This window comes from Sarcophilus harrisii, chromosome 1, assembly GCF_902635505.1.
Source record: "Sarcophilus harrisii chromosome 1, mSarHar1.11, whole genome shotgun sequence".
In the NCBI taxonomy this organism is placed as follows: domain Eukaryota; kingdom Metazoa; phylum Chordata; class Mammalia; order Dasyuromorphia; family Dasyuridae; genus Sarcophilus; species Sarcophilus harrisii.
The window spans coordinates 102,254,594-102,277,837 of record NC_045426.1 but is presented as its reverse complement, the minus strand read 5'-3'; the positions used below and the strand labels follow the sequence as shown (position 1 = coordinate 102,277,837).

General features: G+C 34.5%; 1 protein-coding gene across 2 annotated transcripts in view; it reads left to right on the top strand.

Moving 5' to 3' along the window:
* The window catches only part of ADAMTSL1 (ADAMTS like 1), a 1,023,200-nt gene that overhangs the window by 740,718 nt on the left and 259,238 nt on the right, over positions 1-23,244 (top strand). For both annotated transcript variants that reach the window (XM_031961469.1, XM_023497962.2), the window contains one exon: positions 4,866-5,102. In XM_031961469.1, the coding sequence (XP_031817329.1) occupies positions 4,866-5,102 (237 nt within the window). The remainder of the gene's footprint in view (positions 1-4,865; positions 5,103-23,244) is intronic.

The window sequence follows — 23,244 nt, the reverse complement described above, 5'->3', positions numbered from 1 at the left end:
CCACCCTTGCAAAAACATGGACAGAAGAAAAGACAGTGGTATTACAAAGGAGAAAAGGTCTTCTCAGGCACTATGACCCTCAAAGTTCATAAAGCATGCAACAAGGCATTCCCCAAACCACATGTGAGGTGCAAATGTGAATCTCTTTGCATACTGATCCTCTCTTAGACTTTCTTTCAAGCTGTGTTACTTCTTTTGTCACAAAAGTGAAAGTCTAAACATATTAACATTTCAACTCTGTCATTTTTAGTATCCTGCAAAGTCGTTATATTTGAGCCATATTTATTTAATTTATTTTCAGATTCGAAGGAGTCAACAAATTCTATGGAACAGTTTAAATAGATAAGGATTTCAGCTCTGGAGATATTGTTTGGGAGAAGGGAGGGATTTCTGTCTCTCTCACACATACACACACGCACACAGACATATACACTTACGTTTATGTGTATTTTAATAAAGCTACAAAGTAGAATGGCTGAAGCAAACAGAAGGATCTGATTTGGCACTCTGAATTGCATTATGAGTCCAGTGATTAAATCTGACTCTGCTGTCAGAGGCAGAAGAATTTATAAAATGATCTCTACTATATACTATGTGGTCTCTTAGTTGGGTTTTTTTTCCCTTACTTCTTGGACGAAAAGCAAAATCAACTGCTTGCATCACCTTTTAATTGGCTTATTGCCATTTCCAGATAATTGAGGCAAGAGTATTGAGGGGCTTGAAGTCTGCTTGATCCAAATAATTGCATGAATTCTCTTCTTTACCTCATATATTTAGACATGACCTCACCATCGCTGTTGTATGGATACGTAATAAAATGCCTTGTGAAATTTTAGGATGAAAAGTGGCTTGTAAATGCCAGACATCGATCTCGATATCATTATTAGCAATATCATAATTATAAAAACCACTGTCCTGTATTATTAGAGATCACGTAAGAACCAAATATTCCAAATATTTCATTTAAACAATTTCAAAGCCATATGCAAAATCATTCAAGCTTCAACACTCAATTTGTTTCCCAACCATGAATAATCTTCACATGGTATTCTTTCTGTTCAGTACCTGTGCTTCAGTACTCTGGGTGCAGATGTAATACTTCAGGCATCCATGATTTCATTGGCATCGGTCCTCCTTCAATTGGCCCACATCAAAACCCCTCTTTGCCTTAGTAGATGAATTAATAAATTTGCTATGCCTGAAAAAATTTATCATGTGGTGATGAACTTAGCTGGCCTGATCCTCAGGTGACAGACAGATTCCATTGCAGAACCTATATTTGAAGACTTTCCAGCTTGATAGCTTTTGTCATAGCATGTATTTCACTAGCACAGCCATCAGTTTTAGATTTATTCCTCACTAAAGCACTGTAGGAGAATATGGAAAGTACATATAAACATCAAAAACAAAAGATCTTTGAAACTATAAGCGTGTTTTGCTTTAAAAGGACATCAGCTACTTGATAAATAGTAAAATATTAGAAAAGGCATGAAATTTCTTTAAAATAAGCAGATTTTGTATCCTAGGAGTTGTCATTTAAATTTCAGGAAAAAGGAAACCTCATATACTAGAACTCTCATAATGACAGTTTCTGTATTTATCATAGATCTAGAGGAAAGTAAAACTTCAAAGGCTGTCTAATCCAATCCATTCTTTCTTTCTTTGTTTGCCATTCTTTTTTTTTCCTAGCTTCTCCCCTGCCTTCATCACTGTTTCTTTACAATGACTCCTTTTTACCCACTGCCCTAATAGAAGTTTACCATGGAATAAAGGAGAAAGCTAAACAAAGCAAACCAACACATTGGCTTTGTCTAATAATTTATGGCTCAATCTATATCTAATAGTCCACTAACTCTCTGCTTAGTAAAAGGAAGCATTTTCAACATTAGTTATCAGAATTTCTTTGCTGTCAAGATACTAACTCTTCTCCTTTTCTCTCCCAGAACTACTCCCCAAATTATTTTCCTAAATTTATGATCCTACTAATTCTATGATTTTTAACCTTCTTTCAATTAAGGCAGTGAGTGAATTTAAGATTTCCTCTAATGTCACTTAAGTGTTAGCACATCTTTGCCTTCTCTAATCAGTGCTACAAAGGAATGCTAAAGCAAAAGAGCTCATCTTTTCCCACTCTTTGTTCTTTGCCCAAACATAGGATCTCTAATACCCCTTTAGTCACTTCCCTTTAAAAAAAATTCTGGACTAAAATACTAAAAAAGAATATTTCCAGACACAAAGTAGAGCAAAATATAGATAGATAGATAGATAGATAGATATAGTATCCCATCTTAATTTTTTTTAATTTTCGATTCCAAATTCTCTCCATCCCTTCACCCCCTCCTTTAACCATTGGGAAGTCAAAAAAAAATGACAATCATTACACACATGAAGTCATGGAAAACATTTCCATAGTGCTCATGTTTAAAAAAAAAACAAGAAAAACTAATGCAGAAACAAATATATGCTTCATTCTGCATTGAGTCCATTAGTTCTTTTCTGGAGGTGGAAAGCATTTTTCATCATGAGTCCTTTGAAACTGTCATGAGTCCTTGTATTAATCAGAGTAACTAAGTCTTTTACAATTGATTATCTTTATACTACACACAATAATCTCCTAGTTCTGCTTACTTCACTCTGCATCAGTTCATGTAATTCCTTTAAGGTTTTTCTAAATGATCCTCTCTCATTTTTTACAACACAATTTCATCACAATCATTCATCCATTTCCCCAATTCATAGGCATCCACAGTTTCCAATTCTCTGGCACTACAAAACAAAAGTTGCTCCAAATATTCTTCTATTGATGAGTCCTTTTTCTTTGATCTCTTAAGGTATAGACTTAAGGGCAACATTTCTGGTAAAAGGCTATATGTAGGTTTTCTGCACTGGCATATTGAATAAATCCAACACAAATTCTTCTGTTTTTATTTAACTTCCAATGTACCCTTTGAAGACATTAAATTTATAAAGAGAATCTTTTTTTCCTCCCTCTATTAGAATACTAACATTACATTATCATATTCCTTCCAATTGCCCAAATAAACTTATTTTCCCAGGTTTCTCTGGATTCTTGTAGTCTAGTTCCATTAAAAGTTCATTACTCTCCAAATCCCACCTCCCTTTGAGAATTATTCTGATTTGTAGAGTATTATTCTTGGTTTTCAGTCTTTTGTTAAAAAATATACTCCTAGATCTTTTCTTGTTTTTAGTAGGAGCTTCAAACTCTTTTGTTATCCTGAAATTAATATTTGAACTGCTTCTGGATGCTTGCAGATATTTTCTTTGATGTAGAACCAGCAGGTTTTAACTGTGTCTTTGCTGGAACATTTCCATTCTGGTTCATTCCTTTTGGTAGGTGACTGGGGACATTCTTTCTATCTTTGCTTTGCCTCTGAATTCTAATAGATTTGGCCAGGTTGCATTTGTTTCTTAAATGCAATATCTATTTTTTTTTATTATGGCTTTCAAGAGATTATTCTAAATACATAAATACATTCTCCTTTACCTGTTTCCCAAGTTTGTTTGCTTTTTTCCAATTTTTTGATTTTGTTATAAAATTTCTTACTATCTCATGAATTCATTGAGTTTTCTTTGGTCTATTATAATTTTCAGAGATTTCCTCTTTTGGGCAAGATTTACCAGCCAATGAGTCTAAGGTCATATTTGAACTCAGATCTTCCTGACTATGTAGCCTAGTACTCTATCCACTGTATCTTCTAGCTAACCAGATTTCATTAGTGGCTCAAACCTCCAAAAAATGATATAGGAAAATATATATATATATATATATATATATATATATATATATATATATAAGCTTCTCATGAGGAAGGATTATTGTCAGTCACCAGCACAAATGTTCATTAATTGGCTGTTAGCCTAAGTTTAATGGATTCATCAGTTGAGTATTGGTGTTTCTGGGAAAACAGATTTTGGCATGGTATAAGAAACAGACTTTTAACCCAAAGAGTCACCCCAGCTGTTATGAGCTGCCTTGGGAAGTAGTTTGTGCCCCTTAAAAATGATGGCTTGACACTTGTCAAAGATGTTTGTAAAGAGGATGGTCCACTTTATGTATGATTTAACTAGAAGAGTTCTGAGGACTTCTAATCCTGGTGTGTGTAAGTATGATTGTGAAGCTGATATAAAGCTGACTAGGGCAATTAGGTGGTACAGTAATTAAACTGTCCGGTCTAGAGTTACAAGACTCATCTTTGTGAGTTTAAATCTGACCTCAGGCACTTACTAGCTGTGTGTGACCCAGGAAAGTCATTTAATATTATTTGCCTCAGTTTTCTCATCTGCAAAATGAGCTGGAGAAGGAAATAGCAAGGTACTTTGCCAAAAATAAACAAAAACAAAACACCCAAATGTGGTCACAATGAGTCAAATGTGACTGAACATCAGAAGCATTGCAGAATTGAGAAACCAAATGGCCAGTTGCATTCAGCAAATATTTATTGAGGACCTATTATATGTAAGGCTCTGTGTTATGCTCTGAAGCTACAAAAATTATACATCTATACATATATGCACATATATATATATATATAAAATGTGTATATATTTATATTTTAATCACATATATTTGTCCTTAAAAGAGCTTACATTGCACAAGTATATACACACATACTAGAAAAAGTTAATTTCCAGCATCATTGCTAGTCTTTTCCAAGAACTGAATAATCATATCATCTCTCTCATGAGAATGGGAATGTGCAATCTGTATTGACCAGTGACCTTGTTTTGTTCTATTAGTACTTTATAAAGGCCAAACAGCTGCAACATTTTTATAAGAACAAGGACCCCACATTTACTAGTTTGGAATGTATCCTAACTCTTTGCTCTTCTCCTTACCTCTCCAGGACTGCCCTCCAGAAGCAGGAGATTTTCGGGCTCAGCAATGCTCTGCTCACAATGATGTCAAGTATCATGGCCAATTTTATGAATGGCTACCTGTGTCAAATGACCCTGACAACCCATGTTCTCTGAAGTGCCAGGCCAAAGGGACCAGCCTTATTGTTGAATTAGCCCCTAAAGTTTTAGATGGTACGCGATGCTACACAGAATCACTGGACATGTGTATTAGTGGTTTATGTCAGGTAAGTACTAAGTATTTAACTCATCATATCTATAACACTATTTTTCTCCATGGGTTTATGGAAACTCCCACATATTCCTCTCTAATTAGTCTTTGTCTTATCCAATGTTTCCCACTTTGAAAATTCAATTACATTTTGGCTGATAAAAGTGTTATAAGAAATTCCCTAAAAGTTACTCCCTATAAATTCCTTAATTTTTACCTGAAAATGAGAAAATAAAATATTGAATATTTCATATAAATACTTATTTTTAGTTCTTAGCTTCTTGTTTGTTCATGTTACTGTTGCCTTTGTTTGTTTGTTTTATTCATCCTCCCCAACATCTATCTAATCCACTCTTTTGTAACAAAGAAAAAGAGCTAATGAAAATGAGCCAACAGCACATGCTAAGTTTTTCCCATAACCAGAACCATGGAGGAGCATCTAGGAGAGCAAAACATTTTTTATCTGTTCTCTGAAACCAAGAACAAACATTGCACTGCATCTGATTTTTCCTGTTTTTGGGTATCATTTTCTTTCATATTAGAATCATAAAAGCATAGATATTGAACTGGAAGTGACCTGAAAAGTCAGCTAGCCCAGTCTCTATTTTGTAGATGAGAAAACTCAGACCCATAGTGATTAATGACTTGTCCAATATTGTACTAGATCCAATAGAGTAGTAAATCCAAGATCTGGGTCTCAGTCTCCTGGCCGCACTTTTTCATCCCACACTGCCTGATAATCTCCGGATGCTGTTATTTTCATTCTCCAATAATACAAATATTTTCTCTGTTCCTCTGAAATCTTTTTATTGTTTTGTCACTGTGCAATAATTACAGTGCAATATTTCATTCAAAAATCACAATATTTGATTTATTCAGGCAGTTCCCAGTCTGTTGGCACTTACTTTGTTTCCAATTCACTGACACCTTATATAAGGTGCAACAATGACTATCTTCATGTACTTGATACTTTTCACTCTATTTTTGATGACAACAGGACATATATATCCAATAATGATTAAAGGGAATAATTAGTTTAGTTCTTTTCTCATTGAATTCAAAAATATTTTCAAGAATGGTTAAACCAGAACACATTTTTCCTAATAGTATATTAATATACCTATTTTTTCCAGCCCTTGCAACATTTGCTATTTCTTTTTTCTTCTTTTTTTATTAAAGCTTTTTACTTTCAAAACATATATATAGATAATTTTCAGCATTCATCCTTGCAAAACCTTGTCTTCCTAATATTTCCTTCCCTTCCCTTTACCCCCTCCCCTAGACAGCAAGTAATCCAATATATATTAAACATGTGTAGTTCTTCTATACATATTTCCACAATTATCATGATGCACAAGAAAAATCAGATCAAAAAGGAAAAAATGAGAAAGCAACATGCAAGCAAGCAACAACAAATAAAAGGAAAAATTCTTTTCTATGTTGTGAGCCATACTCAGTTCCCACAGTCTTCTGTCTGGATGTTTTTTCTTGTTTTTTAATATTCTATTCATTTATATGAGGCAATTGGAGTTAAAATGACTTGCCTAAGGTCACACAACTAATAAGTGTTGTGTCTGAGTTTGTTTGAATTCAGATCCTCCTGACTTCAGGGCCCATGCTCCATCAACTGCACCATCCATCTGTCCCTGCTATTTCTTTCTTTTATCATTTTTTACAACTTTATGAGATGAAAATTATTTACTGTTGCTTTAATTTATATTTTTCTTATTAGTAGTAATTTGGAAGATTTATTTTATGTGTTTTTCATCTTTCATTTCTTCTTTTAGATACTATTCAAACTTTTAAACATTCATCTGTTGGACAACATTTCTTAGTCTTATTAAGTCTTTGTATCAATTCATTGTATATTATAGACTTTTATCAGAAATATTTGATGCAGAGATATTTTCCTACTTGGCAGCTTCTCTTTCTGCATTGATGTAACATCTGCAAAAGCATTTTTTAAATTACCTAAGTAGACCTGTCTATATTATCTTTTATAACCACTTTGTCCCTCATCTAGAAATTCTTTTACTTTCCATAGCTATTAAAGGAATCCCCTATCCTATGGTTAGTCAATAATACCTTCTGTGTAATATGTAGTTGGTTGTATCCTATATAGGAAAAGTAGCTTTAGAAATCTGTATAATGTAAAAGTCAGAAATTGCAGTTAAACTTACCATGTGGAGAGAAAATGAAGAGCATCTGTAGCATATTAGGTGGGTTTCCTGTGGCAATGTCATGGGATGATATGGATGAGAATCATTCAGACTAGGCAATGACTTCTGGATTGCAATCTGCTTTTGTTGAATGTCATCTCCACATTGGTGGGCTCACAAATCCAGTGAAGGTTTGGAATATTTGTGGTTTAAAATAAAAGTGATAAAAGAAACTTTAAAAGTTCAGGAGGATATTTTCTACAACCAAGTTGACTCTAGCACATCTAAATATATTTCAATAGAATATTTTTAATGTACCATTTACACATAACAGACACAATCATGTCCAGAAAAACTGAGGAAATAAATAAACATTAATAACATCATGATTTTGATAAAACAAAATACTCCCTGTCTTCTTTACATTAAATTTATATTGTTATTGTGATTGCATAGAAAATATATTGAAACTAAGTGGAAATTTCTTGTGACCTCTCAAAGGATTATTAGAACATCTTCAAAATCTTTACATATCCTTTAACAATTAGCTTATGACTTTTATGCTTAGAAGTAACATGATTTACTAAACTAAATAAGTGTCCATTTTTTTAATTTTAAAACTAAATTTAACACAAGGTTATAAACATATATCTTTTTTTAAAAAATCTTCAACAACTTTTACAAAAGTAGAAACTGACCAAACATGGTTAAGTGATTTGCCAAGGATCACTCAGTTAGTGTCTGAGGCCAGATTTGAATTCAGGTCTTCCCAGTTTCAAGTTTGGCAGTTTATCCACTGCATCAAAGGAAAAGGGGCACTAGGTGCCCCTTCTGTAATGAATTGGTTTATGGAATTTCCTGGAGCACTAAGAAAATTGGTACCTAGGTTCATAAATCAGTAGGTATCACAGGGAAGACTTAAAGCTATGTCTTCCTGTTGTTGAGGTTGATGTTTTATCTCCTATAAAATGCTACCTCTCTATTGGGGATTTAGAGTTTTTGTTTCTGAATATTGCTAGTCAGTTTTGTTTAAATTAACAGTGAACTGTTAGCATCATGCTACAATGTGCACATTTTAAATTCTATATAGTCAAATTCAACAAACATCTCTTAAGCACTTACTGTTTATAATTCAATCTATGATAAATATGTAGTGAAACACTGGCAAGTGTAAATATCAAAATAGCTCATTAATTACAATTAATCAATTATAAAATTTTAATTAAAACTATTCATTGCATATTAATGATTAAATTTTAAAAATTACTAAGCTCTCACCGTGTATCAATCAATGTACTAAGCACCAAAGGAAAAAAAATTGTTTTTAATTTTTTTTAATGGAGATTTTACCCTCATGAAGGGCTTCTCATTTCTCATAGTATTCCATCTCTCCCCCTATTTCAAGAAGAAAAAAGAGAACTGCCTTTTCCTGGGTTAGTCACAATCTCAAATGATCCTCCGATTAGAATAACAGATGCTGATTCCTCTTTTGGGTATCCTCCTAAATTTTTTTCTAGTTCTTCTGGATAAAGAAGACTGACATCCATATTTAGAAATAAATCTATTATGATACTTTAAGGATTTTGGATGTTACTCGTGTGAACTCTCCCTCCATCAATGGAGATCACAACTCTTTCCATGCTTGAGTAGATGCTTTCAGGATTCATTGTGTGTGAAAATCTCTGATATTTGTGGCCAACCTTTTGATAATCAACCTCTTTGACACTGTTGGTCCTTAGACAGAAAGCACAAAGCCCTTTGGCAGCCCCAGACTGGAAGCTGGTTCAAAAATAAATACTTTTGCAAAATTACTTTTGGCATCTCTGTTCCTCAGGAAGGAACTTCAAGCTAAGGTTTAGTATATTTTGACTGCATGTTTCTTTTAGTTTTGATATAGTTCCCTTTTTTCTGGTTGAAATGCTATAAGAGGCTAGCATATGAAGAAATCTAAAGAGAACAGACAAAAAAAATAATTACTAGATAAATTGCTTTTAGGAGAGGAAGCAAGTCACTCAGACTGGTTAGTATCCCCCTCTCCCTCCTGTGACTTTGTTTTTCAATCTTAAAATCATGGGATCAAATGGTCACACATTTAGAATTGGAAGGGGTCATTGAGTGCAATCTCTTCACTTTACAGATAAGGTAATAGCCTCAGAGAGTTTAAATGATTTGCCTGGCGTTACCCAGCCAGCTTCACAGTGGCCTAAAGAGTGTACACAGTAACACAGCAAATTTGAAATCATTATATTTAGAATCTTAAATTTAGAAGGACCCTCTGTAAGTCAGAGAGCCAAGACATAAACAGGAGGAGGGAAGGAGAGGCAGTTTCAGCTGCCTATCCAGGGGACAAAGCCAGAGAGTGAGGAAAGAGCCCAAAAGCCCAGAAGGGGCCCAGAAGCCAGATTTTTAGCCTTCTTTTTAACCCTTTCAGACAGAAAAGATTATGCAGAAAACAAGTACTCTTCCCTACCCAGCGCCCCACCTCGTCCCCCCCCACCCAAACTCCCAGATCCAAACTGAACTAGGGTCTGTAATCCTAAGGAGGAAGAAGGATCAAGCTCCCTGTAGCAGACTGGGTCAGAGCTCTAAAATTCAAGCACAGGGTCCAAAGAGAAACTCCCAAGCTACTGACTCTTCTTACCCAAGGTCAGTGGCCCAGTGGCCAGGCTCTGACCTCCCTCAGCTGTCACCTCAAGATTTCCTGTCTAAACCCTACCTCAAGCATAAAAGCCACACTATCACAGAGTGCAAACAACTCATATTCTTAATTCTGTGTTTTATTATTTACTTAGTAAAGATATCAATTTTTTTATTTTTTTTATTTTTGCTTGACACTTAATTCTAGCTTAGGACCAATTTTGCCTTATCTGATCCTGGTTTCTTCATTAGCAAAAAGAGGAATACAATTGCATTAGGTAATTTCAAAGGTCCCAGTTCTAAATCCTCTGAATCTAAGTCAGTGACATTTAAGGTGCATCTCCATGCTGCAATATTATGTTGTCATTCTTCCCATCTTCATATCACATCTTCCTTTGGCCAATTAATTTTGTTCCACCATTAACTAAATTGTGTCCTAGAGAATGATATAATGAGCCTTCATAAGATAAATATTTTTTCTTACAAATGTCAGATATTTATGTGGCCTTGCCTAAGCTATATCATTATAGACCGCAAAATAAATATGTATTCTAAATTTGAAAGTTTAAATAGTAAAAACTGAAAGCGAAATATGATTGTTGCAAGTGACTGGGATGGTTTTAACTTCAGATAAAAAAACTTTTTTAAAAGTTTTTGAAATAATAATTTTCTAAAATTTTGATTACTATTTATAAAATTGAGCAAAATATATATTACAAACTAGAAATCAATGCTTCTCTCTCAAGACTAAAAGGTAATTTATCTTCTCTAACTGTTATCTTTTAACAATTTCTAGTGTGGAATATTTAACAACACTTATTACCATTTCAATTGCTTTACAAAATGTGTAAGCATTTTTTACATGTCAGTAGAATGCAAATTATTTTATTTTTTTATGAGTTGCTATATGATTCCATGGACCAGACATCAGGCATTGAGTCAGGAAGATTCAGATTCATCCTCAGCACCAACTGTGTGATGTTGGGCAAATCCTTCACATCTATTGGCTTCAATTTTCTTATCTGTAAAATGAGAATAACAACAGCACCTACCTCCTAGGATTACTGTGAGGATTAAATGAGATAATATTTATAAAATGTTTAGCACAGTTCCTTGGCACATAGTAGCTACTATATATGTGTTAGCTAGTTGTTGTTTTTGTAGCCCTAGGACCTAGCACATTGTCTTGTATATTGTAAGTGACTGAATTCTTCTTCATTGATTTTGATGATAAAATAATAATTTTATATCCATGCCTTAGATAATTTTGTCTTAATAATAATAGGTTTTACATAGCACTTTAAGGTTTGGATATATATATATATATGTGTGTGTGTGTGTGTGTGTGTGTGTGTGTATGTGTTATATATAGTTTCATATATATAGTTATAAAGTGTATGAGTATTACGTGTGTGTGTGTGTGTGTGTATCTCTATCTCTATATCTATATCTCACACTACTCCCAAACTCAAGTGATCTATCAGTCTCAGTCTCCCCTAATAGCAGGAACAACAGGCTTGCTTTACTATGGTTGACCTCCTTGAGCTTCTTTCCTCAGATTCTACTTTCCAATCATTCTGTGGCTTCTTAGAGTTTTGATCTCTTCCTTAATTATCCTTGTAATAATTCTTCTCCTACAATCTCTAGGAAGAATTTGTTCTACTTCAATTGCTTTAATTTCTTCCAAATTTGATCAAAATTGTCCTCCCTAACATCAATTTCTGACCTACTCCATAAGCGCAAATTCCTCCAACTTACCTACACAATTTCCTTCTCTTTCTTATTTGCCTTAAGTTCTTTACTCTCCTCTTGTCCCTTCTCTCATGGAAACCATAGAAATGAGGACTATAGTTGCCCTTTCTTAACCTCCTCTAATTTCTACTCTTATCTATAGAAATGATGTCACATGTAGTTTAATTAAATAAATTATCATTTTCTTAAAACAACTACAACTATTGAATCACCTTTTCATGTACTTGAATATTCTGAGCTATTTTTCAGAGAAATATTATTTAATTGACAATATTTTCCCCCCAATTATTTTAGTTTCTATTCACATTTAGCTTAGCTTTGGCCAGCTAAATCCTAGGGCTTTCATATTTGTAAAAGAAAATATTCAGTTAGAAGATCACCAAATGATCACCTAGTTCAATCAATGTTTCACAGACTACCATATAGAAGTCTGAAACACCCCAAGTTTTGTTGTAGTGGTGGTGATAGTGGTTGTTCAATGGATCTTAGGTTGTTTGCTAATTAGGTAATTAAAATTATGATTTTTAGAGAATTTTCCTACATGAGTTAGAGTTTTGTTTAAACTGAAGGGTTCTGCCAATATAGAAAAGCTCCAGAACCACTGATCTAGTACAATGTCTTCATTTCATTGATAAAAAAAACTGAGTTTATACAAACCAAAGAATTTATCCAGGGCTATGTAGCTGTTTAGTTCTGATTCTAGAATTTAGGCTTCTTTAAACCTAATAGGATGCTAAACTTTCTACCACAGAACATTGTCTTTCACATCTCCTGCTTACACAGCCAGTCTCAAGGGCATCTCACCCATGTACATCATCTATAGTCACTTTCGCCTCCTCCCCCCAGTCCACTTGAGGTTTGTATTGGTTGTTTTTACTATCTTCCGAATATAGATAAAATATCATCTCATTCTTGCTCTTTTCCATTAGCTTGGATATTTGAGTTGACTTAATTTGATTTTAAAGATACCAGATCCCTTCCCAGAGTCTGTGTAAATATCATTTTAGTACACTGAAACATCATTATTATGCCATTCTTAAGGCTCAGGCCATGGGGTCACCCCATAGGAGAGGCCACCTTTTAATAGAATCTTTCTAATGCTTCAGTAACTAAAACTTCTGGGATGTATTCCAATTTGAGCCTGCCTTATTCACAATTTCCCTTGAGAGTGTTCTGTTACTGAACTTGAGTTAGGACTTTGTCTAGAATAGTGTTGGTCTAAACTGAAAATATGCTAGTTTTCTTAATAATCTAAGTAACAGGATTCTTAATTCATCCTATAGAAAAAGCAAGATCATACTCTATTGCTATGTTCTGTGACAATGATAACAGTATCTCATCCTCTATTACTTAGCTTGATCCAAATTAATTAAATATTGATGAAACCCTAGTGATTTGCTCTATCTTTTTAGAACCTAATAATGTTAATACAAATACAAACCACCTCCAAATAATTTCTTCCCCTAAAATGAGATGTCTGCAAAAGAAAAAGAAATGAATAAATAGACACACACATACACACACACACACACACACACACACACACACTACAGATTATACTTATATTTTAACAAGCCAGTGATGACAAAAAAAAAAGTGTATCTTTTGAGCCAAGATGGTAAGTCCTTTAGCTGGCATTTGACCATTTAGTGTTGTGACTTTGATTAGAGGAAGAGCACAGGATTCGAACCACCTTTCTCATCCTCAGTCTTTTCATTTGTAAAATGGGGTATAATAAAACTCATACTCCCTACCTTACATATTTGTAGTAAGAAAATAACTTTGTAAACCTTAAAACACTTCAGAAATAATAGTTATTATTTTGCCCCCATTGACATGGGTCTTTATCATCATTCCCTTGTTATTTTATGTATAGATGTATCACCTCCTGATGAGGGACTAAAATCACAGTCCCTTTACAGCAAGGACTATACTTTATTTAAATTCCCTACCCTGCTGTTAACTGTACCATGTGGTAAAGAGGAAAGAGCATGTCACGGGAGTCAGAAGACCTGGAATCCTAGCTCTGCTGTTTATAATTGATATGACCTTGAGCAAACCCTTTCACATGTGTCTGAGCTCCGATTTCCTTCACTATAAAATGAAGAAGTAGACCTTAAGGTCCTGTCCAGCACTAAATCAATGAACTAGCTCTACTTATTCCTTTGAAGGAGAGCAAGAATTTGAGGAAGCATATCTTTGGTATGTGGTGCTTGATCACTTGCAATTGCTACCAAGTGTTCCTTTCCAGACCTCCTTGAAAAATGAGCCCTTCTTTCCCAGTGATTTCAGTCACATAAACCCATCATCCAAAAATTAGTCTTTTGCTCTTGACTCACTTTTGTCCTCATACCCTCCAGGCAATGAAACAAGAGATTAGTGATGTCACAACTTTCATTCTCTGACAATCAGAGCAGCAGAAGTGCTTTAGAATCAGGGATGGATGGGTGGTGGGGAAGCTTTCTTTCCTAGTTCCCCCCACCCTTTTTTATACCTACTCTTTCACATTGGAGAGAGCAAAGCTTTGTCTATTCTATTTTGGGGTACCCTTTGAGGAGCCTAAATTTTATAACTGGAATCTTTTTACAAAGAATCACAATCTTTAAAGGGAGATCCAGAAAGTATGGAAGAAGAATCAAACAGGTAACAGCAATTAGAATTGAGATATTCTGGCAGAGTGTCTTATGGAAGAAGCCTTTTTTTTTTCATTTATTGTTATATGAGTACTCTTCTTAAAATAACTGTAATTTGATGCATTTTTCCTAGGGCAGTCAATTCCCAATCATGTTCCTCTAAGCCACTGCCAGTAGATCCTAGCCTAGTCTCTTTGTTTTTGCAGAAGAGAATGCTTAAGTTACAAGTGAAATTAATGACCATCAAGATCAATGCTCTCATTTTACTGATGAAAAGAAATATGATACCTACACAAGTCAAATAACTTCTCTATGCCATGGATCCACTTAGTGGCAGAGTTTGCGTATGCTTTGTTCATACTTTGTATTTGTTTAACTTGAGTATGTTTTTGGTAAGAAAGCTTCTTGAAGGCAGGGACTATTTTGTGGTTGTCATCATTTTCATATTACCAGTGTCTAACATAATACTTCACAAATGGCAGATGATTAATAAATATTTGTTCAATTGATTTGAATTGAATTGAATGGGAACAGGAGCCAGTAAACCAATATGGTGTCTTCACATTGAGGATCTAGATTGGCTTCTCAGTAGTTCCATTTCCCAATTCCCAACCATAGCATTTATTCTCAGAGGCTGTACCTTGTCAGCATCCCACGCAGTCCTCCCCATTTGCATCAAAGGTGAGTTTTAAACTTCACCATCTAAGTCCTGAGCCGGACCTCACAGGGCATTTAGGCTCATCCATGTGTCACAAACAAGAGAATCTCCCGGTCAGCATCCTTAATAAGTAAGTGGTTATCCCCACTCCATTTGAAGGGATACCAATAATGTAGAATTTTCACTATGCAATTGACAATCCATTCCAATTCTGAATGGATTCAATCATTAGGAAGCTATTACTTATTTTGAGCAAAAATCTCCTCCTCTGCAATTTTTACTCATTCCTGCTGGCTCTCTTCTATTTTCTAGGACTAAGCAGAACATGTCTCAATTCCTCTTCTATGTGAGAAACTTACACATTTTTTTAATTGAGATGAAATCTCCTCCTAAGTCTTTTATCCAAATTAAACATTTCCACTTGTTCTAGCTGATCCCTGTAGGGCACAGTCCCCATGCCCCTTGCTATCCTGCTCCTCCCTCTTTGGACACACTTGAGGTTGTCAATGGTCCTCAAATGTTGTACTCAGAACTAATGTAGTCTGAGCCAGGAAGAGAAAATACAACAAGCCTGTGACCATCTATCTTCACAACCCTAAGCCTGTTTTAATGCAATCTGAAATGGCAGTTGATTTTTTGATTGCCTGAAAATATCATTGACTTATATTGAGCATGTAATCCATGACAACCCCAAGAGCTTCTTCACATAAGCTAGCTATTTGTCCATCTGCATCATACCCAAAGAGTATTTGTCCATTGGTTGTTTGGTTGTTGTTTTTTTTTTTTTAACTCAACTAAAAGGTATTTGCCTCTATTAATTTTCCCATTACTGAATTTATTTTAACCTGTTAATATCCTTTCAACTTCTGATTCTATCCCAGGTGATAACACAAAGGTCTAGAAAGTTTATCTCTAAATTTCTCAATCTGAAAATTTCATTGTGGCTCAAGGGACATTAAGGCCCCATAGCTTCTTATTATCAGGCATCCATCAATGAGGAATAGCTTGCTTTTATTCCACAGCATTTTAGAAACTGTAGCCAAAGTCTCTATGCTCTTTACAAAATGGTTCCCAGTGGAAATATCAAGTAAAATTAGGATTTGATGTTATCTTTGTACTTAAGTAATGTTTCAGGGATCCAGCACTCTCCACAATTACTGTGGATATCAAAAGTTGGCATTTATAGGTTTTGTATGTAAAATCTCAGTCTTCCAAGAAATTTGATATGCAAGGTTTCAGGCCATCAGTAACTTCAAAAGATTTGAAATGTTGCCATCAAAAGAAAAGTGGTCATGTTCATTTTTAAATAGGCATATTAGAATCAGGTAAAAACCTTTTGAAATATGGAGTCTTGAGACACTATGATTACAAATTATTTTTAAAAGAAAACTTAAATATTAAAGGCAATTAGTCAGCAATGTACAATGATTAGTTGGAATATTTCCAAGAAAATATTGATGTAAGTAAAAGAATATTTTTTTAAAAAATTAATCTTAAAGCTACTTTAATTGTTAAAACTTTTTTTAACCTTTAAAAAAAGGCATCAAGTACCTTCCTTCTTTGCAGCAATGAACCTAATTTCGCTCAGGGTTGTAAATTAGCACATACTTACTGGCCAAAGACTACAGAAGTAAAAGACTGCCAGGCTAAACAGTATCAGGCAAGATGCCTAAAAGTGTTGTAATGAAGGCTGCCTGCCCTTTTTGTCACCTCTTTGGTTAGACTTTCTGGAGAATTTGTATTTTTAGGGAAGAATAAAATGTTTTTCCTGTAGATTGATCCTGAAGGAAATGAATGAATCGGGTAAACAGTTAAGAGGGTCATTGTGACTTGTGAGAAGGGATTGCCTTAGTCACCATAGAAAATAACCCTATGACCTAAAAAAAATTAAAATTTCTCCTTAAGGCCTATTTATGTTGTGTTGAAAACCTTGTTTTAATGTAGCTAAAATCAAAAAAAAAAAACAGAAAAATGGGGGGAGGGGAAATTTTATAAATAAAGATCCCATTTCTCAGATATATGAAGAATAAGAGTAATTCCCCAGTTGATAAATTGTCAAAGGATATGAAAAGGCAGTTTTCTGATGAAGAAATCAAAGTAATTTATAGTAATATGAAAAATTGCTCTAAAACATAATTGATAAGGAAAATAAATGCAAAGTAAAACAGCCCCTGAGATATTATTTGAAATCTATCCAGTTGGCTGAAATAATTGAAGGAGAAAGGCCCAAATGGTGAAGAAGATGTGGTCAAACTGGGACATGAATTCACTGTGAACTAATCCAACTATTTGGGAGAGCAATCTGAAATTATGCCCAAAGAGTTATAAAATCACCTATAACCTTTGACCCATCAATTCCACTACTAGATCTATTCCCAAATATAAGTAGAGGAAAAATAAAAGAACCCATATCTTATGTAAGTCTTCAGATAAAAATAAGTCACTTGACTTAGATTAACTTCTTAATTAGTTAGTTTACTATCTCTCCAATTGCCACCATGTGTATTTCAACTCCTGAACTAACTTTTCCTCCAAACGTGACCAAAAGTAAACACAATAACATCCCATGCACTTAAAATAGTTGCATCATTTAAAAAATCACATACAGGCCAACAATGCAGCTTTCAAAATTATGCCCTCAGTGTCTATGCTGACAGAAATGCCAGCACAAATCTATTGCATCTACAAGTTTTGCTCTTCAGCTGCCAGGAATCACTTGCCAGGTGGTCTCATGTGTATACAGGTTTACACTTGTACTTGAGTTTTAGTTGAACCCTCTTTTTTTCCAGCACAAAACTACAGGTGATTTAAAAGAGGGGAAAGGGAGGAGGGAAATATCCCTAAAAGTGCCTGAGGAAAGCTACTTCCATAGTGAGAAGTGTTTTGGAGGGAAGTGGTCAAAGTAATATTGCAATTAAGAAAGATATTTACAGTACATTTTCCTAGTTACTCAATCACCCAGGTCTAATTTTCGTTATTTTGCCCTAAGGCACTTCCCACCAGTGGGACATGAATTCAGTCTATTGTATACCTCCAAGTATTATTTGGGCTAAAGCTCTTGACTCTGGCTTTATTTCTTATTCTTGGTTCCCTTGCTGATAGGAGTTGTGTAGGTAAATTTTGATATTCCTAGAAAGCATGTATAGACTGAATTAGGTGAAGTTTCAACATAAACATTAAACCATCTATTTTTCAGTAGTAATCTCAAACATCTGTTTATTCTTTGGGGCACTGTTTTTTTTTTTTTTTTTTCTATTCAATTCTGGAATTCATTGCAGGAGTGGGTAGGGAATCAGTAGCCTCCAATCTATACCTTTTCCAGCTCCTAAAGTTTCTGAACTGAATTAGACTCTCATTCCTTCTTGTCTGTTTTGTTATAAAACCGTTCTGAATTGTGTCCCTACCTCTATTGTTTCTCCTTTTCAGTCCATCCTTCACATAGTTGCCAAAAGGTTGGACCCTGATCAAAAATCCCCAGAGGTTCCCCATTACCTATAGGATAAAGTACAAATAATCTAACATTTAATATCTTCCACTGGTTACAGCAAAATTTTCTAACCATACAAGAAAGAACAGAGTAAGATGAGTAAACTAAGTTTCAAAGAGATTTTGACTAGCTCAGATAATGTGTATCACTTTTTTTTTGGAAGAAAGCAAGAAAACTGAGACCCAGAGAGATTGTTCCAAATGAGATAGTGAATAGTGTTTTTCATATTACACTACACTGTGATCTCTGATAATTGTCACTGTGATATAACTTGCTAGATAGAAGTAGCAAATAAGAGAAGCAGGGATCCTAGAGTGTCTCTTGACTCCTAATTCATCACTCTATCCATCACAATATGCTGTCTCTCTTATGTGTTCCACATTCAATCCAAAGTGGAGAGACCATTGGCTAGTCCTCTGTCCTCCTATCCCCTATCATTGTGCATCATGCAGTCTGTCATCTCTGCTTTGAATGTCCTTCTTTCTCTTCCCTACTTATTAAAGTCATTCTCTTCCATTAAAAATAATACCATCCCCATAATGCTTTCCCTGAATTCTACTCATACATTTCCAACTTAAAATGTTCTTCTATATCCTAAAACTTTCCAGAAAAATATTTGTCTGGCTCCTACCTATTGTAGGCTTTTGTATTTATTTGTTTGTCCTATTTATATATTTATTTTTATTTTATTTATTTGTATACATTTGTATACATGTAATACATGTATACAGTCCTTGTGGACTGTATGTGCCTTGCAGTGGGGGGTCTATGTATTTATTCATTTTTGTGCCCCCAGCATACAATAATTGTTTAATTAATAAGAATTGAACTAGACAGGTCTCCTCTTTCTAATCTAAATTATGTTAATGTCAATAAATCTTATCTCAAATTTGGTGGAATCTTCCTTGGGCAGCAGTATCCTTTCTGTCAAGAGAAATCCGCAGGAAAGATTGTATCAGCTATCCCTATACATACCTCATTAGCTATTCCTTTTCCAGCTTATGGATTAGCATAATTATAGGGTCTCTCTCTTGCCCCCTAAAACAGAAAACAAACTGCTGTTCCCCTTAAAACTCCCTTATAGACCTCTCCCTTTTTTATGAAACTCTCCTATATTTTATGAAAGCTCCTATAGCTTAAGGGAAAAAGCTAAATTAAGTCTTCAAGGATGTAAGATAAGATAGCTCTTAAGAATCCCACTCCCCTCCATTTTATCCCATTCCATTTTCCTTTAGTAGTCCACTATTATATTCTGCATAGATATTAACCCTCTCACCTATAGAATCCCTCATATAATTAGTCTTAGTTAATCCCTTAGTTATCCCTCCAATTGCCACCATATGTATTTCAATTCCTAAACTAAATTTTCCTCCAAACATGGCCAAAAGTAGATGCAAGAACATTTCATGCACTTAAAATAGTTGCACCATTAAAAATAACAGGTGCCCTCAAATGTTATACCCTCAAAAAGTTATACCCTCAGTGTCTATGTTGACAGAAATGCCAGCACAAATCTATTGCATCTGTAAGGTTTAATATTCAACAGACAGGAATCACTTGCCAGGTGGTCCCATGTGTATACAGGGACGGATAAGACAAATAACTTTTTTTTAGTGGCAGAGAAGAGTTTTACTCTCTAAGAACTTTTATCCCAATGGTGTCAAAGTTAAGGAGAAATGGATTCACTAAACTGCACATAAGAATCCCAGCAGGCTGCATATGGACTTAGAAAATTTCACATTAACATTATCTACATTTTATTGCATTTGTTATTTATTTTGTTAAATATTTCCCAGTTACATTTTACTCTGGTTCAGACCACACACCAAAATGTTGTGGACCTTACTTATTTGGTATTTCTGCTCTATCCTCCTTCTCCCAATTATGCCATCTGTCTTGGGTCATAACTTGATGACCAAGAAGCCAGACATGACATCAGTCACCCTTGGATAGAGGAAGACAGCAGAGCTTCCTTAATGGTGCCATGGTCTAGTAGAAAGAACAGAGAAATTACAAGTGGAGAACCTGTGCTCACATAAACAGCTCATGCTCCCTTGCTGTTGTCCCCCCCTCCCCAAATGGATTCTGTAAATAAATCCCAGATGGTGGTAGCAGGCAAATGGGAGTACAGCCCTGCCCATTAATTCCTGAGCCCACACAACAGGCTTATGAAGCCAGCAAGATTCAAAAGCCAAAAAAAAAAAAAAAAAAAAAGCATTTTTTAAAACATGGCTAAAATGGTAACAAATAAAATAAACTTGGATAAAGACAAATGTCAATTAAGAACATGGACTAATGCATATAACCGGTTTATGTGGAGATTTTTGCAAAAAAACAAAATTTGTAGTGTTTTTCCTTAAAAGTGTAGATATCTTTTTCCTTTTCCTCAAATCTTGGCCTGAGTTGACTTCTCAGGTAGCATTTATGAAAATGAGAATTATTTCTTATTAATTTATGATTTTCTAAGTTAATTGTTTTCCTTGCCCCTAGATTTCTTAATATTGCCCTTTCTCCTTTTGTCATGATTCTCTTTTTTGACCAATATTGGGAATGTATTTTTCTTAATTATTTCTTTATGACCCAGTATGGCATCATGGAAAGAATTCTGAACAAAAATCAGGAGCTGAGTTCAAATCTTGTCTCTGGCAAATATTACCTCTTTAACTGGTCATCTATTGACTTTATAAAAACAGGCTTCAGAATGGTTCTTTACTCCTCAAATTAAATCGAAATGCATGGAGCTCAAGTGTCCTTTATAATGAAGGAACCTATAGTTGTAAACTAATCTCTTAGGATTTCCTTGTCACAGAGATGTCAAAATCCCAGAGACAAACCAATCAAATATAAAGGAAGAAAAAGAAAAAGAAAGTAGGCTTAAAGAAGAGCTAGAGAACTGGAGGTAATTCCCTATGGACTCTTTAATGATTGCATCCTAAATGATTCATTTTTAGGTCCGTATCCTACATCTGAAAACAAGGTTGAGGCTTCTGACGATGCAAAAACAAGTCCTCGGAAAGATGAGGAAATAGATAATATTGCTAAAAAAAAAAATAGAGGGACTGATTTGTATCTCATTAATATAAACAGAGAGTGATTTGAAAGAATGCTCACCACTGTGAAATCTGCCACCATAAAGAATATGCCATTAATCCCCAAGTCTTTTGTTCCTAAAATTGCTTTTAATGCCTGAAACTGGTTCTAACTTAGGAAAGTTCAGAAAAAGAAAACAGATTTGTCTGGTGAGAAAAGCCCAGAACACCACAGTAATCAAGTGTGAATTTGTCTATTAATAATCATATATTTTCCTTAATCTATGTATTTTTAAAATATGTATACTGTTAAATCCATATCTTTTCAAAAATCATTTTGTGTCTACCTGTCTTTTTGATTCTCACCTATGCATATCTATTTATAGGTTAAAAAGCCCCTGGAAGTAGAGATTATTGTTTTTTCATACTTCAAAAAATTTGATCAATTACAACAATTTAATTCAACACCAACTAGAATAAATGATTAAATCTATTGTTTTAGTTGACTGAGGAATGTAATATGTGGGTAAAAACAAAGTATATATAAATATAAACTAGTATTTGTATTTGAGAAAGAAACTGCTAATAATGGGGGGTGCTTAAGAAAAATCCAAAATGGTAATTAGCACTTGGGCTAAACTTTATTTATTGGGGTGGGAGGAGAGGCTGTACTTTAAAGGAAGTTAAGGGTGTTGTAGTGGATAGAAAACTGGGTTTAAAGTAAGGAAATCTCATCTTCCTGAGTTAAAATGTGATCTCGAAGACTTACTAGCTTTGTGATCCTGGGTCAATCACTTAATCCTACTTGCCTCATCTGTTTCCTCATCTGTAAAATGAATTAGAGAAGGAAATGGCTAACATTCCAGCATCTTTGTAAGGAAAAAAATAGTAAATGAGATTATGAAGAGTCAGACATGATGGAAATGACTGAACAGCAAAAACAAGGATTCTCCCAGGTGGAGGTGAGGAAAAAGTGCATTTCAGACTTGCAAAATTGTTTTAAGCAAAGGTATTCAGTCAGGAGATGGAGTGCTATCTTTGAGGAGTCACAAACTGGGAAATTTGACTAGAACTACATGAAAGAAATGGTGTGAAATAAAACTTAGAAGCTAATTGGGAGCCATATTATAAAGAGCTATCCAGATTAAGCTGATCATTTTTTGCATTTTGTTCTAAAGGCAATAGGAAGCCATTAGAGATTTTTTGAGCTAGGGGAACAAGGTAAAGGAAATATGATTGGTTCTTGGTTTGTCACCAGTCACCAGTTATAAGGGGAATTGAAGGGGAAAGAAAAGGATAGAAAAACCAGTTAGCAGTTATTGCAGATCTCCAAGTTTGAATGACAATTGATGCAAGAGGTTTGTGGAGGTACATTCCACAAGGCTTGAATTGATACAGAAATTAAGTAAGAGGGAAGAATTGGGGAGAGCTCCATAAATTGAACCTGAACAACTGAATAAATGGTACATACAACAACAGAAATGGGGAAATTTAAAGGAACAATGATTTGGAATGGAAGGGAGAGAATATATGTGTTTTATAAATCATAAGTTTAAGATGCTTACACAAATTTTGATATAGAAACTTCCTGAAAGTCATAAATATTTGTTGATTAAGTGACATTTAGGTTTTTTTTTTCTTTATCCTCCTCTTCTCTCCTCTATCCTCTTCCTTCTCCCCCCTCATAAAATGCACATGGAAATTATTCTGTAGTAAAAAGGAAATAAAAATTAGAATCTACCTTCTAATATGAAAGTGATGTTTGGAGGGTTATGGGGACAGGAAAAGGGGAAAGAGATGCAT